Source organism: Aspergillus homomorphus (genome assembly GCF_003184865.1).
Source record: "Aspergillus homomorphus CBS 101889 unplaced genomic scaffold BO97scaffold_8, whole genome shotgun sequence".
In the NCBI taxonomy this organism is placed as follows: domain Eukaryota; kingdom Fungi; phylum Ascomycota; class Eurotiomycetes; order Eurotiales; family Aspergillaceae; genus Aspergillus; species Aspergillus homomorphus.
In genome coordinates this window covers 131,081-145,226 of record NW_020291894.1, presented here as the reverse complement: position 1 = coordinate 145,226, position 14,146 = coordinate 131,081, and the positions used below count along the sequence as shown (strand labels likewise).

General features: G+C 50.0%; 5 protein-coding genes across 5 annotated transcripts; 2 read left to right on the top strand and 3 right to left on the bottom strand.

The window, feature by feature from the left end:
- Positions 1-1,340: 1,340 nt before the first annotated feature.
- On the top strand, positions 1,341-3,349 carry BO97DRAFT_468943 (Zn(II)2Cys6 transcription factor domain-containing protein; the record flags this gene model as incomplete). The annotated part of the gene is made up of 3 exons (XM_025699796.1): positions 1,341-1,467; positions 1,587-2,728; positions 2,882-3,349. The coding sequence occupies 3 exons, from the start codon at positions 1,341-1,343 to the stop codon at positions 3,347-3,349; spliced, it is 1,737 nt and encodes a 578-aa protein (XP_025553663.1).
- A 1,747-nt stretch (positions 3,350-5,096) lies between these two features.
- On the bottom strand, positions 5,097-5,895 carry BO97DRAFT_271500 (uncharacterized protein). The gene is made up of 3 exons (XM_025690992.1): positions 5,790-5,895; positions 5,416-5,718; positions 5,097-5,166 (listed from the first exon to the last, which is right to left on the bottom strand). Exons 2-3 carry the CDS (start codon positions 5,647-5,649, stop codon positions 5,137-5,139), a joined length of 264 nt encoding a protein of 87 aa, XP_025553662.1. The 5' UTR covers positions 5,650-5,718; positions 5,790-5,895; the 3' UTR covers positions 5,097-5,136.
- Positions 5,896-8,806: 2,911 nt separating this feature from the next.
- On the bottom strand, positions 8,807-10,176 carry BO97DRAFT_340434 (uncharacterized protein; the record flags this gene model as incomplete). Its single annotated transcript, XM_025691597.1, has 6 exons — positions 8,807-9,137; positions 9,229-9,701; positions 9,757-9,824; positions 9,873-9,909; positions 9,963-9,982; positions 10,035-10,176. The coding sequence occupies 6 exons, from the start codon at positions 10,174-10,176 to the stop codon at positions 8,807-8,809; spliced, it is 1,071 nt and encodes a 356-aa protein (XP_025553661.1).
- A 1,440-nt stretch (positions 10,177-11,616) lies between these two features.
- Positions 11,617-12,395, bottom strand: BO97DRAFT_271455 (uncharacterized protein). The gene has a single exon (XM_025690990.1). The coding sequence runs from the start codon at positions 12,166-12,168 to the stop codon at positions 11,779-11,781; it is 390 nt and encodes a 129-aa protein (XP_025553660.1). The 5' UTR covers positions 12,169-12,395; the 3' UTR covers positions 11,617-11,778.
- Positions 12,102-13,823, top strand: BO97DRAFT_271468 (alkene reductase). Its single transcript, XM_025690991.1, has 3 exons — positions 12,102-12,542; positions 12,613-13,248; positions 13,339-13,823. The coding sequence occupies exons 1-3, from the start codon at positions 12,285-12,287 to the stop codon at positions 13,696-13,698; spliced, it is 1,254 nt and encodes a 417-aa protein (XP_025553659.1). The 5' UTR covers positions 12,102-12,284; the 3' UTR covers positions 13,699-13,823.
- Positions 13,824-14,146: the final 323 nt, after the last annotated feature.

The window sequence follows — 14,146 nt, the reverse complement described above, 5'->3', positions numbered from 1 at the left end:
GCATGCTGCTTGTCCGAAGCCACGTTTCCTTCAAGGCGTCCACCTGCTCTGCAGCGTGTTTTCCCAGGTGGGGTACCTCCATAACCAGGACTTTCTCCTGAAGATTCGGGGAATTAACTATGCAGTGTAGCATGGTTAGTTTGGTGGGTCACCTCCACTGACAGCGCGATGCCAGGTTCTGGCCTGAAGGATCCATGTTCATATCAGCATGAGGGTGGTACAAATATACTGTGACCAACGGCAAACCTGAATTGGGGGCGAGCTAACGAGCCCGCATTCCAACAGGATGACAGGCTTGAATTGGAACAGGAAAAAAAAACGAAGAATGGACCAGCACGAACACCAATGGTTGTTCCCGCAGGAGCGCTATGCGATTAGTGGAGCATTAGTCTCCTCTGCTAAAAAAGGATTTGCAGTTGGAATCCTTTCCTCACTCCATGGTGGCCGTGAAAGGTACGCAAATTGACAGCAAGAACTGGCTCAATTTCTTCTGCATCTGAAGTCGGCCTGAGTGACTGCGGCGGCGGCTTCCACCATACCAGGGCTGGATGAGAGACAAGACGACTAAGACTAGTCAGGCCTGGGCATGGACGATCCCCGGTCGGGGTGGCGTTCTGCATCCGTGAGTAGACTACGTCCAAGACTTATCTTGAGAAAAAGAGACCGAGCCGGAGACAGAGGAATTGATTGGAGCAGAACCCCCCTAGCGAGGGTCAATCACCCGCAGGCTAGAGCTATATCAGATCGAAAGGATGTATAGCAGCAGCGTCGCGCCATTTGCGGTTCGCCCATCGCAGACGAGGCTAAGCCGCTAAGGCAGTGAGGCACTGACTGCCTGCCCCTAATCTCAGGCTCCCCAATTCCCCAAGGCAGCCAGAACTTGACGGCGCTTGATTATTATCCTTTCATATTTGACTAGGGTTTTCGGACCATTTCCGTCTTCTCAGTGGTCCGGATTATAGCATCTTTTCTTACCCTTGCATGTGCAAGACATGCAAAAGAAGGGATTGCAATCCTTTCATTCGCTTCTGCTTCTACAGGTTTCGCGGATGAGATGAGAGAGAATTGACTAATCGGCACAGAGCTGCCAAGAGAAATCTAGTACTGACGATACTTATCCACTGCCTCCCCTCGGAGGGTCCTCCTGAATTGCGATAGATAACCATTCTGCACCTTTCTTAAGACATACCCTTGGCGTCAATCTGTTGACAGCTTGACATCTCTGCCCTTTGAAAGATCTCCACACTACTCACATCACTGTAACAGTTATCTGATCTGAAGTGTGATCATTGCAAACACCTCCACTACCTCCTACCCAAACATCTCAAGCCTCGTTGAGAATGGACCCCAAGGCAGAGAAGCGCCACCAAGAAACGGACAGCAACCAGTGCCTCCCACCTCCTCCTTCACAGCCCACGGCTGACGGAGATTTCCGGTGCGGAATCTGCAACAAGACATACAGTCGTCGTAGGCCACCCCTTCTCCTATGGTTCTGTCGATCAAGTTGTGATTCCCCATCCTCTGTTCTACTTTCACGAGCAAACAGCCTGTCGTTCCTTAAAGCATCCTTATTAATAGCATGACAGGCGACTTGCGGGATAGACACCGTCGTCGATGCATCAAGAACATTGGCCAGGAACGTCAGTCGAAGCGGAAATCTTGTGATACCTGTGCACAGAAGAAACTGCGCTGCTCTATGACTCGACCCTCTTGCAGTCGGTGCCTGCAAAGTCGAAGGCCCTGTGTTTATCCAGCATCTTGCGTTCCTGTGACGCCACCAGAACCTGTTATGACCCAAGATAACTCTGACCTGGCTATCACATCACCTCTCGACTCTCTCTATATTCCCCTGACTCTAGCTCCTAGCAATGGGCCCTGGACTTTGTCTGCTCCCCCTCTTGACACAACATCTACTTATGATGATACTTCGAGACCATCCTGGAGCCCGGCTAATTCTTCCAATGTGGGATTATTGGCACACAGTCACGGTGACAGCACTGTGTTCGCCACCCAAGGCCATTGGCCCTATGAATCATCATCCGGTTCCGATTATTTGTCTCAGCAGCCTGACAGTTATAGACTGAACGACCACCTGCCTGGCCTTATTGATGACTATTTTGGACATCAGTCGCAATTACAATATAATTCGCAGCATGGAACTACCGCCTCATCACCCGCGGCAATGATGCCACCGACACCGGCAGCATTTTCGGGTGATGGTTATTCGTTGAGCAATGGGTTTACGATGGCATCGCTTTCTTCCGCATACACGGAATACGCTTGGAGCGAGGGAATCTCGACATACGATGACGATGAGCTCTTACCTTTCGCCGCATGTCCGGAGACAGTGCCAGGGAATATGTTTGGCCATAGTTCCATGGCCAAAGGAGGCGACGTTTCTGATAGCATTGCTGGTGACGTGATCCACGATATGGTCAGCCTACTGAGGGAATACCCCGGGATTGCACTGCAGCAAAAATCATGCTCCCCGTTTCTGCATCCCGAGTTGCATGCTTCAGCCATGCAAACTCTGAGAGAGCCTCCGGAGAATTCGCTGGCCATTCTGTCAGCTTATGTCACCTATGTGGAATCTCACGAGAGGGCTAACGGCGGAATCCGTGATTTTGACGGATTTCGCCGTGGGCTTCAGAGCTGCATTACCCCCCTCCACACTCTCTGCGTCTACCAAATTCTCGACTTGTTTGACGACAACTACCTCCCCAATATGGTTAGCGCAAGACAGGGTTCTGACCCTTCCAGCGGACCAGGGGTGGTTGCAACAATCCCAGCCCTCCAATCTCTCAGCAAGGTGCGTGTTTGATTGTGCTTCCCATGATCTAAGTCTAAAAAGAAAAGCGTCGCGTGCTAACCCCCTCTGCAGCTGATCCATCGCCTTCAGGTTGCTTACGGGGGTATTCTCCGAGCCTCTCACGAAGAAGAAACGGACTGGACACGCTGGAAATTCAGCGAGTCCCTGCGTCGGAACATCTATTTCGTGCACATCATTCACACGATCGCGGCCAAAGCACATCTCCATCGTCCGTCGTCGAACGGACAAGTCTGCGCTTACCCCCTCCTCCAAGATGAGACACTGCTGCAACTACCTTTACCTGCCCCGGAAGAAATGTGGCTGGCGCGCAGCGAGGAGGAGTGGATGCTCGCACGCGCGCAGTTCCTAAGGTCCTGGACGGGGACCCTGGATGGCAACATGCTCCCCATTCCACGGACACTGCAGCAGTGGCTGCTTCTGGAGGAGGTGGGCAGTACCAACGTGTCATCGTTGCCGCCCATCACCCGGATGATCCTAGCGTGCATCAGGGCCAACAACGACCTGACAAGCCTGAGCTAGACGAATTTACGTTTTGGGTTTCTCTTTTTCTTCCTCTTTTTTCTTTTTTCTTTTTCGCTTTCCCCTGCAACTTCGTATTATCTTCCTTTTTACGTCAGGCGCTAAACTATATCCGGATGCAACAAGTCTGTTTTGGTGAAATGATGACCCGGGGTCCGCGGGGGAGCGGACCTCGGAGGGAGGGAGGGAGGGATTTGGGGGGGGGGAGGAGTCGGGAGCGGAGGGGAAATTCCGACACTATATCCTGCACCATGAAATCAACTTTCACCCTTTTCAGCCTATAGCTTTTGTTTTTATTATTTGTTTTCTATTTTTCTACCTCTCTTATCCTCCACACGCTCCACCACCCCCCTTGTTTTCTTTTTTCTTTTCTTTTTTTTTTTTCCCTTGAGGCTAGAACCAATAGATTAGATAACAGTGCAACTAACTACTTAACTACTCGGTACAATATCTTGCATTTCTGCAATTGTATACACTAACAACTATACTGCCGGACAACAACATGTCCGGCGTATTAGTACCTCCTCCTCCTCATCTTCCTCAATCCTTATCCTCCTGCTCATGCAGAATGCGCTTAGTAAAGATTCGATGGTTTATCATCATATTCCGCGTAAACCCGGCGGGGATTTCTGTATTGGCTGTCAAGGTGTAACGGTGTGGTCTTTTAGGGTCTCTGATTATTTTTAATATAATAAACTCTGACAGGCGTCAATCTTCTAATCAGATTACTCACTCTCATATATCATTTAGATTAAGAAGGAACACAGGAGGGGGAAATAATAATAAGAAAAAAAACAAAAAAAAAAAATTATTCATACTGTCAAGTACGCGCCTGAACGCTCCTACGTAAAGTAAAACAAACATAAACCCGAGGGATAATATTTGTACATACATAATTATACAGTGGCCACTCGCTTTCTTTCTCGGAGATGGCGCGCAGGTTCTCTGTGAAGACATGACTAGCGATTACCGTGCAGTTGCCCCTCTCCTTGGCTCTGCTCTACACGCCTACGCCTACAACGCCGCTCCCCTCTTCATCAGCAAGAAAGAGTGAACGATAGCAGCAGTTGGAACCAAGGTCAGATTAGGAAAGTGGGAGGAGCTGATTCTCCTCCGCCGGGGAGAAAGGAAGGAAGACAAGACTTAGTAAGATTTAGCTACAGTGCTGTGTAGTTAGTCGGGAGTGTGAGCAGGAGTTGGGAGAATAGAATCCCACTGAGTCGCCGTCTGACTTGCAGAAACAAATCGCTTCGCTGAGCCCAGCCCAGCCCAGCCCAGCCCGAAAAGAAAGAGTAAAGCCCACTGACGGCCGTACTCATACTCCGTGGTTCCATAAGGATAAGCATAAGAGACAACCGGATTCAGTATGTCTGTCTTAGAAGGGTCTCCACCGTCGGATACCTTACAAGGCCGTCGAGGGAGGAGATTTGGCTCCATTTCCGCTATCCGGGGAGGTACGGTCGCCACTTTGCTTGCAGTTCTTCTTTGAGTCTCCAGTTTATCTTTGCTTTTCTTTCTCTCACCCCACACGCGTCGAACCGGCGAGACGGAAGGATGTTGGGGGCCTGGCTCTGCGTAGCAGTAAAATGCTGCTGGTGCTGCAGGGTTACCCGCGCTGTATCGTCAAAGATTACCTTTATCGGCAAGGGTGGGGGGGTGTATACTCGGTTGAGTCAGTGCCTTAGGTTGGCTTGTCGCTTTGCGTGACTAGGCAGCTCTGTACCTGGTCCAGTGACAGACTATACCGTGTTGCTGTTATAACCACCACTGAATTGCTTTTTTTTTGACTAATAGTCCGCCGGAAATCCATGATCTAGCTAGGCAGACTACTTAGTTAGCATGTCATATTCGGAAACAGACATACGAACGGCGATTCATCAACGTCAACTGCAACATTGAGTGACGCCGCTTTTGTCTCGCGGGCCCACGAAGTGAACCCAGTACTAGCGCACTCGCTAACGCGGGACGCGCTTGGAAAGGTATTAAGCTTATCAATGATTATAAATAGAGGAAACACCCTAGTCCGGCAGAATGGAAGTTTGCAATCAAGTGGAAAGGGCGCTTACCATTCTAGAGTCTGGTGGTTGGCATAGATGGTCCTGTGAAGCATGGCCATAGTTGTTGTGCAGAATCAAGAGAAGATAGAGTGATGACAGGTTGGATGTTTCGTGATTGATTGCGCTAAACAGATAAAGAAGCATGCAATATGATAACATCATCAGTCTAGTATGTATGCGAGTCGTTAAAGCTGAAGGGTGAGGTGTGGTGCCTCGGCTGGTTTGTTGGTTCTGCCTGGGCATGATGAGAGAGGGGCCAAACAGGGGTTTCAAAGTACGTGCGGTTCGTAGTGCCTGAAGGTTCTAATCTGACTGGTCATATCAGTTAATTGTTGGGTAATGCAATTGGCGATGTCGAGCTGTCGTTAGTATGGTGGACCTACCAGGTGATCCTCCCAAACTAGCCCCAGTTTTTCTTCGGGCAGTTGGTAGGATATCTCTTCTTGTTTGTTATTTCACCTTGTTAGTCAGTGGGTTTGAAGCGTGGTAGGAGATACAGAATTGTCGATATCTCTCTCGTAGTCGAATGTGAGGGCGGAAACGTTGAGCTCTGCAACCTCGATAGTGGTGAGGCAAAAACCATACCAGGTGCAAAAACTGTTGAGTGAAGAGGCGTTGATCTTGTCATATTTCGACGAATTAATTGTCCGTAACTCTCCACGAATCAAACTCTAATAAAGCACGGAATAATGGTGGTTGAGTCGAATGGCCGGTTCTCCACCGCAGAAAAAAGGGACGGACCGTAACCCGGTACATCCGTCAAATCACCAAAACAAAAGGCTGCGAGCCTATGGCAGGTCGAGGTGGTGGCAGCTGCTAGCTGAGACTCACCACGTCCAACTCGGACCCTCACTCGCATTGCAGCCAGGAGCGTGCAGTCTAGTCTAGCCTTAGGCCGACATCTGCCAAGCGCCGCTGCCAAGAGAAAGGAACAAACCGGGGAGGCCAGGGAAAAGAAAGGGAGAGGGGAAGAGGCTCGGACCCGGGCCGGGAACACGGATAATCGAGTCTCATTCTTTTCCGTGATTTCTGATTAAGACTGTCAAGTACTAGATAGCCCCTCTCTGCACGGAGGAATGCACGTATGCGGCTAACGCCCACCGACTTGCCCGGCTGCTGCTTTAGCTGGCAGTCGGAGCGTCTAAAAGGTGACGGTAAGTTAGAAGTCTGGCTCAGACCTCTCGATAGGCTGTCTACTTTTTATCGTATTGGATGCTGATAGCGATGAAGTGCGCCACCGTGTTTATCAGATTCGTCCAGGTGTTGTGATACGGCTGGTGCTACGGTTTCCCGACGGAGATGTTTGGGAACTGGATGCAGCCGCATGGGTTTTGAAACTGTGAAAGGAGATCAAGGCGATGCCTAGGAAGAATATAATCAAACCAATCCACAGAAAAGTACTTTTGAGATGTGGATACTAATCATTGTCATCGTACCTTTGGCAACAAGTTAGCATCGATGCACATGAGAAAAGCACGGAGCAATCGATCGAGAGTTCAGTGGGTTAACGAGAAATTTGGTCCCTTGCTAGTTGAAAGCCAAGGCTTGGCTCGTCAGCTTCTCATTCAACAGTATCGGACCGTATCCTAGTGCTGACGAGGCTGGCGGTGATTCAGCACATTCCTTCGCCATGGTCCAATAGGACGATAAAGGCATGACTCTGACATCCCTGTCAATGCAGCATGTCGAATTATAGAGAAATCTTGACGACGCCCTCTTTATCGCATCGGGCCTTGTTGGTGAGACCTTCAGTTCTGGGTAGTGACGAGGCATTGCTCCCGTCTTTGATGTCAGTGGCTCAGCTGGGAGACGCTGCATGCCTAAGACTGCGCTTCAGCTTGTCCATCCATTTCCCGCGTATGTCTCACTATCAAGCGGGTCGGGTTCAGGTCCCGTCATAGTTGTTTTGGAAGGATTCGAGCACATCGACGTGGTCAAAGAGAGGTGGCATTGTTTCTCCTTCCCGTGTTTGCTTTCCATCCATTTCCGTGCAGGTTCAGAGAGGCTACACCGAGGATTAGTTGAGATCAGCTTGATGCAGACAGTTTGCGACTGTCTGAAAATGGTATGTGTTGCATTGCTCCACCGAAGGACAGCGGTGATCGTCACAGAGTCGTAAGTCGCCACTTTGCGAGGTGGTCTGTATTTCCTATCAGTGGGATTCGTGCGAGGTAGCATCAATCTATCTGAGAAGCCGCATTAGCATAGTACTAGCTGCAGAAGCTTAGGGCCAGCAAAGAGCAAAGAGATGGCGAGGATAGAAGAATCAGCACAGACAGATACCAGACTCTGTGGTCAAAATCACTACCGAGGTTGCAACGTCAGGCTCTCATTCCTTGCTTGCATTGTGTAACATGAGGAGGATTGGGATGCCGGGTTGGTTAGAGCGTGGTTTGTATCGCACGGGATGTCGAGGTGTTTGAGGACTAGCATTTCCACGCAAGGCTTGATTTTGCTTGGTAAAGCTTGGTTAGCATTGCGATGATCAGAGAGCGCTGTGATTCCGGTGGGCCACCCAAGTCCGGCAGCAAAGATGCCCGGGTCAACAGAAATGAGTCTCGGGAGATAATATGAGGAGCCGATATGTGCGTAGCTAGGAGTGATAAGATAGTCTCTAGTAGTTTTCACAAGGTTGGAGAGTCATGTGAGCGGTCTATAGGTTGTTCCTGCCCTTGTTTGGCGATTGAGACGAGACATCTTCTCTTGTCATTTCCTCGCCATTGCCTTAGGTACTCGTCGTTCCACCAACCCACACCCTGACCGGGTATGGGTCGGTTACACCTCACGAACATCGACCTCTCACGGATAATTTCCTAAATCCAGCTTTAAATGATAATAACTCAGCGAATTCTTTTCCAGTTAGTTTTAAACTAAGGGACTAAATTCTTTAGATACTAGTTTATATATCAATTTCTTGAAAAATATAATTTCAGTCTACTATTAAGGTATTATCTCTGTATAAAGTTTCATTCGAGAATCTATTTTTTAAGTATAACTTTGTACATGTAAAAGGTAAAAGTTTGAAACTTAAACTATAGATAAAATAACTTATACTTTACACTATACAAAAGAAAAAATCAAATTATAATCTCAATTTCTCAATTCAAAAAGTTATTACAGAAAAACTAATTTTCATACTAAAAAATACTAAGAGAGGTCGAAATTCGTGAGGTGCCACCAACCCATACCCGGTCAGGGTGTGGGTTGGTGGAACGACGAGTATGGGCTTAGAATATGGTAAGCTCATCATGATAAGTATTAGTCTAATTGTACATGTTCAAATCAGGGTTTCATCTGGAAATCATAACTACCCAGAAAAGATTACTAGTCTTATTAAGCACGACCAGTGGTATATCTCATAACAAAGAAAATAAAAGAAAGTGACCCTTATGACTCCAACCTAGTGCTTCCTGTCTGCCACTACCTCAACAGTCTGAGATACATCAACCGTCTTATGAATACCACCTGTTTCCGGACTGCACGCTATATCCGGCCCGCCAGCAAAGGAAATGAGGTGGCTTTGATCAGACGCGGACTCGAGCCCATCGGCGCGACGTGACGTGCCCAAGGAAAACCGTTTACTGCCCCCGTTCTTCATCTTACTGAGCTGCACGGAAGAGCTAGGCTCATAACGCTCGGAACTATAGTAACCTTTCTTGCGGAGCTTGTTGATGAGAATGTTGAGAGTGGGGAGGCAAGCACATATCAGGGCGACCCCACCCTCTGCATTTCTATATTGTCTCAGTCAGTGAATTGAAAGCTTCGATGAACGGAAAGCAAGACCATTATGGCAGTCGTGACCCCAGGTCTGGAAGCTCTTACCCTGACAGGATAACACACAGGAACACAATAGTTTGATCATTGGAACTGCCATCCTTGATCACGAGGACCAATCGGTAAAGACTGAAGGCCGTGGCGAGTCCACCCGCAGATAACATACCAATGACCCGCATTTTCTTGCTGCGGGACATTTGCAATGACCACGTCAAAGGAAGTGGTAGAAAGAGGATGATCAAGTCAGAGACAACGCTGATGACCGAATCGGCGATGAGCGCGGCTCGCTGGTTGAGGCAGCGGGCGTTGGGGCTGCCCGTCCAGTATCCTGGGATGGGGTCGCACATCCGGATCTTCACAATTAGAGCGATCACATAGTAGACGCAGAGGCAGCCGAGGAAAAAGTATATCATGAGAATCTTGATGCGATACGGGGCGAAAATGCGGGTCAAGATGGAGAGCAGAGCGACTTTGACCAGCAGGGCCATCGGGCAGTAAAGTACAGTGGCGATGTAGCAGAACTGAAACATGTAGGAGATTAGAAAGTAGACGATTCTGAGGCTTGGTTCGGTGTACCTTGTGGAAAAGGACCTGGTGTGCAGTCGAGACATCATCAACGTGATACCCTCCGCCGTATCTCCCAACTGTATAGCATTAGTTGAGTCAAGTGCGAAGGCCTTTAGAGGACTTACCCAAGATTGATATAGCACAGTATCCCATGAAAAGAATCTATGAAAGATTAGTTGTTATGAAAAAAAGCCAACGACATCGCATAGCCATACCCATGCCATCAAACAAGACCCTAAGACATGTTAATATTTTGGAAGAATTGACTTGTCGATCACGAAACGTACAGTCTTCCACACCCACCCATTGTTTGTAGTACGTGCGGATTGAGAACCGCAGAATCATAAACACACTGACTATGGGGATACACAAGCATTGCGTGACAAAATTGATAGTGTTCAAGACATCCTCAGGATCGTTAATAGTCATGACGCCTGGGGTAAAAAGAATGATAACGAACGAATCCCCAGAGGTCGAGACAGCATTGACGAAAGGAGTCGAATCTCCATCGAATGTTCGGTGGGGGAGCCAGTGAAATTTGTATTAAAAATAGGCGAGTCCCAGCTCCAGCGCACGAGTGTCATTGCGCCCAGTTTTTCTCTCAGGGACAAGCACTGAAGAAGCTCAAGTTTGGGTCGGAAGATGGGAATAGGAAGCCGAGCTCAATGAGGCCCCAGTCACGTTGTAGCAGGCTAGTAGCACTGGGACCGTCATCTTCATTGACCCACCAGGCTGTCAATTGAGAGGACGTACAGAAAAACTTTAAGCTGGCAGCGCGGGATTCCAGGGGAAGAAGAGATTCAAGAATGGGAGACTGGAAGACAAAGAGATCGTAGTGTGGGATCCGTCTGGTTGGTCGCCGGGTCGGAGGACTAGATGGGGCCTCCATAGCGGATCGATCGTGATAGGTGCAGGAAATAGATATCCATCTCGATTGCTCTTTGGGGAATGATAAACCGAGAATGCAAAGAGAGACCGAGAACGGGCGGTTCGGAGTGAGTGAGTGTCCATGGATAGAGTTGTGAAGTAAGTATTGGCTGACACTTGGGAGTTGTTTGTTGATTACCTGATCAAGAAGGGGTGGATTAACCAACAACCACTTTGTCGCTGTCTCCCTCTCTATCCTACAGTCTCCTTAACTTCTCCTCCCAGTACCAGACAACCAGCATTCCACCAGTTCTACCTCTATCTCCGGGTGTTACCAGCTCTAGGTCATCTTCATTGCTTAGATCAATCCTCTGTTCATCCTTCGGAGATCATCCATCCATCAGCCCCATGTGAGAGCCCCAGGAGTTACAGTTTAGGGGAAATGCACGCGGCGCGATGACCACGGTCTATCGGCATTGCCACCACTACTGTGACCACCACTACTGTGAATCAGTGCAAATAGCTCCTCAAACTACTGCATTCGTGCATCCTAAGCGAAATCATGGCGCATTTAAACATTCTCTAAAGTTTCGCCACACGAAGTACTTCTCGCAAGCAAGTGTCCTCGTGAACGTCCAGCCATGTTGGATGATCGGCTAGCTAGCTGGATCCTCTGGAACAGTCATGAAGGGACCGGAGATTGATGTCTTCTTTGGTTCTTGCACGAGGACGAGACTGTCGCTGTGCCACAGAAATTTTTCTTCTCAGGCAGCAGTTGTCAATGGGTCAATCAATTCATCAATCTGGTCTTGGCTGAGACGCCGACGCGTGCTCGAATGAGCCCTAAACAGACTAAAAGCGTGCCAAGCCGATCGGGCCTGGTTTTTGACTTTCGCTTCTGGCCGAGAGTGGAGTTTTCACCTCGGCTCAGTCGGGAATGGCTGAAGTGAGGCGGTGGTTGGCATTTCCGCTTGCCAGGGTCAAAGGGAAATGAATGGGTGAGTGTGTGCATGGGTGCAGCCAGCCAGCATGGCAGACAGGGGTTGTGAAGGTAAGGAAGGGCATGGTTGATGCATAGGGTCCTATATGTCAGAACACTATCAGCAACACCACCACCCTCACCACTTCCCCAAGCTTCAAGTCACGCGAATATTATCCTCATCCTCACCAACGACGACAGCAACAGCCAAATTGATCGTCAAGTCTTGCTCCTTCCTCGACCAGCCGGAAAACCCGGGTCGACGGTCTGGCAGACAGGCCGCTCCACTCTCCAAGGTTTAACCCGTGTTTTTCTCTCTCCATAATTTCTCGTGTTGTCTCATGTCGTTGGTTGGATATTTTCACCAGACCTAAACCTGTCAGGTTCCATATGTCATGCCCGTTATGGAAATGGCACCTGTTGGTCCCCGTTCTATTTCCCCATCGGTCCATGGCCGGGCCAACAACCAGAGATGAGAGGGGAGCGGGAATCATGAGGAAGAGAAATCCATGACCCAGCCGGTGGGAAGAAAAAGCCCACTGCAGTGGCCATTGCTGTCCATGGATTCCCCCCATCTTGCTCCCCTTTCTGAGGAACTGTGTCCTCGCGAGAACCAGTGTTCTTCTCTGCCTGCAGCCACCGCATCCATCGCACAGAACCTTAACCCACCATCCTCACAAACACAGCAGCCATGACTGGCGATCAGCGTCTCCGAGAACAGTCCAAGCTCTTCCAGCCCCTGGCCATCGCTAATGGCAAGATTCATCTCCGCCACCGAGTGGTGCATGCCCCTTTGACGCGCAACCGGGGCGAGCCTCTGAACCCGATCAGCACGCCCGAGAATCCCAATCGGATCTGGTATCCCGGACAATTGATAGTGGAATACTATCGCCAACGGGCAACTCCAGGGGGGCTGATCGTCTCCGAGGGCATTCCTCCGTCACTTGAGGTAATTAGGTCCGACTCTGAGCTCGTGCTTGGTGGATGGTGCGCATCAAGTGCCTAACATTTTCCGCCAGAGCAATGGCATGCCAGGTGTCCCTGGGCTCTTCACCGACGAACAAGCCGCAGGATGGAAATCCGTGGTCGATGCTGTCCACGCCGAAGGCGGATACATCTACTGCCAACTCTGGCACGCCGGCCGTGCCACTATTCCTCAGATGACCGGTTCGCCTGCCGTCTGTCCCTCCGCCAGCGTCTGGGACTCGCCCACGGAATGCTACTCCCACCTCCCGGTGGGCGCGACCGAGCCAGTGCGCTACGCAGACTATCCACCCATCGAATTGAGCATTCCCCACATCAAGCAGACCATTCGAGACTATTGCGAGGCGGCTCAAACTGCAATGGAGATCGGGTTCGACGGCGTTGAGCTCCACGGTGGAAACGGATACCTTCCAGAGCAGTTCCTGAGCTCCAACATCAATAAGCGCACCGATGACTACGGCGGCAGTCCCGAGAAGCGCTGTCTATTCGTGCTCGAGCTGATGGAGGAGCTCGCGCAGACGGTTGGCGAAGAAAACCTTGCCATCCGTCTCTCACCTTTCGGCCTCTTCAATCAAGCGCGCGGCGAGGAGCGCATGGAGACATGGACATTTTTGTGTAAATCGCTGAAACAGGCGCTTCCCAACCTATCATATGTCAGCTTTATTGAACCAGTCAGTTTTCCTTCCGTCTTCCTCCTCCCCTAGATCAAGAGAGCCTCTTCTGCAAAGACCTCCCCAGCTAATATATTGTGTCGAATTCAGAGATACGAACAGATCTTCTCCGCTGACGAGAAAGACACCTTCCTCCAGAGCTGGGGTCTCTCCAATGTCGACCTCTCCTCCTTCCGTAGGATCTTCGGCTCCACACCCTTCTTCTCCGCAGGCGGATGGGATCAGACCAACTCGTGGGATGTGCTGGAGTCCGGTCGCTATGATGCCCTGCTGTACGGGCGGTACTTCACGAGCAACCCGGACTTGGTGGAGAGGTTGCGCCAGGGCATTCCCTTCACCCCGTACGATCGCAGCCGATTCTATGGACCCTTTGAGGACAACCGCCTCTGTTACGTGGATTATGAGCCTGCACAGGGCCACGACGAGGCAGAGATTCGCGGACGCTTGTAAGCGATAATCCCATTGGACAAGTGATACATCCGGGCCGGGCTCGCTTGTACTTTGTGCTTGGCTGTGTTTATTTATTAGCGGACTATGATGTGTGATGCTTGCAACTCCCAAAACGAAAATTATCATATACCAGTAGAGAACCGTCTTGTCTTGTGCCGCGTTGCTGTTGTCAGTAATGGACGTAACGAGTATGCGCACGTGCGCTCCGGCATGCAGGAACACGCTCCCACCTCATGCTCTAAGGTACCCCGTACTCACAACACAACCCTTCCACCCCATCAACCTCCCCACCATAAATCAACAACAAATCCCAGAACCCCGGATCAACCAACACATCCCCCACCCGACACCCGACCCCTTTTGAAGCAATCGAACCAACACCCCCTTTACCCCTTCTTTCAAACCCCGTCCAAACCGCCACCCGAGTCCCGACCGAAACACCAAGACT

Coding starts and splice junctions, on each gene's coding strand:
- BO97DRAFT_271500 (XM_025690992.1), bottom strand. CDS start 5,649: ATGCCCAGGCAGAACCAACAAACCAGCCGAGGCACCACACCTCACCCT. Junction 5,167..5,415: donor AACCACCAGACTCTAGAATG/GTAAGCGCCCTT, acceptor TAGTCTGCCTAG/CTAGATCATGGATTTCCGGC.
- BO97DRAFT_271455 (XM_025690990.1), bottom strand. CDS start 12,168: ATGGGGGGAATCCATGGACAGCAATGGCCACTGCAGTGGGCTTTTTCT.
- BO97DRAFT_271468 (XM_025690991.1), top strand. CDS start 12,285: ATGACTGGCGATCAGCGTCTCCGAGAACAGTCCAAGCTCTTCCAGCCC. Junction 12,543..12,612: donor GCATTCCTCCGTCACTTGAG/GTAATTAGGTCC, acceptor ATTTTCCGCCAG/AGCAATGGCATGCCAGGTGT. Junction 13,249..13,338: donor ATGTCAGCTTTATTGAACCA/GTCAGTTTTCCT, acceptor TGTCGAATTCAG/AGATACGAACAGATCTTCTC.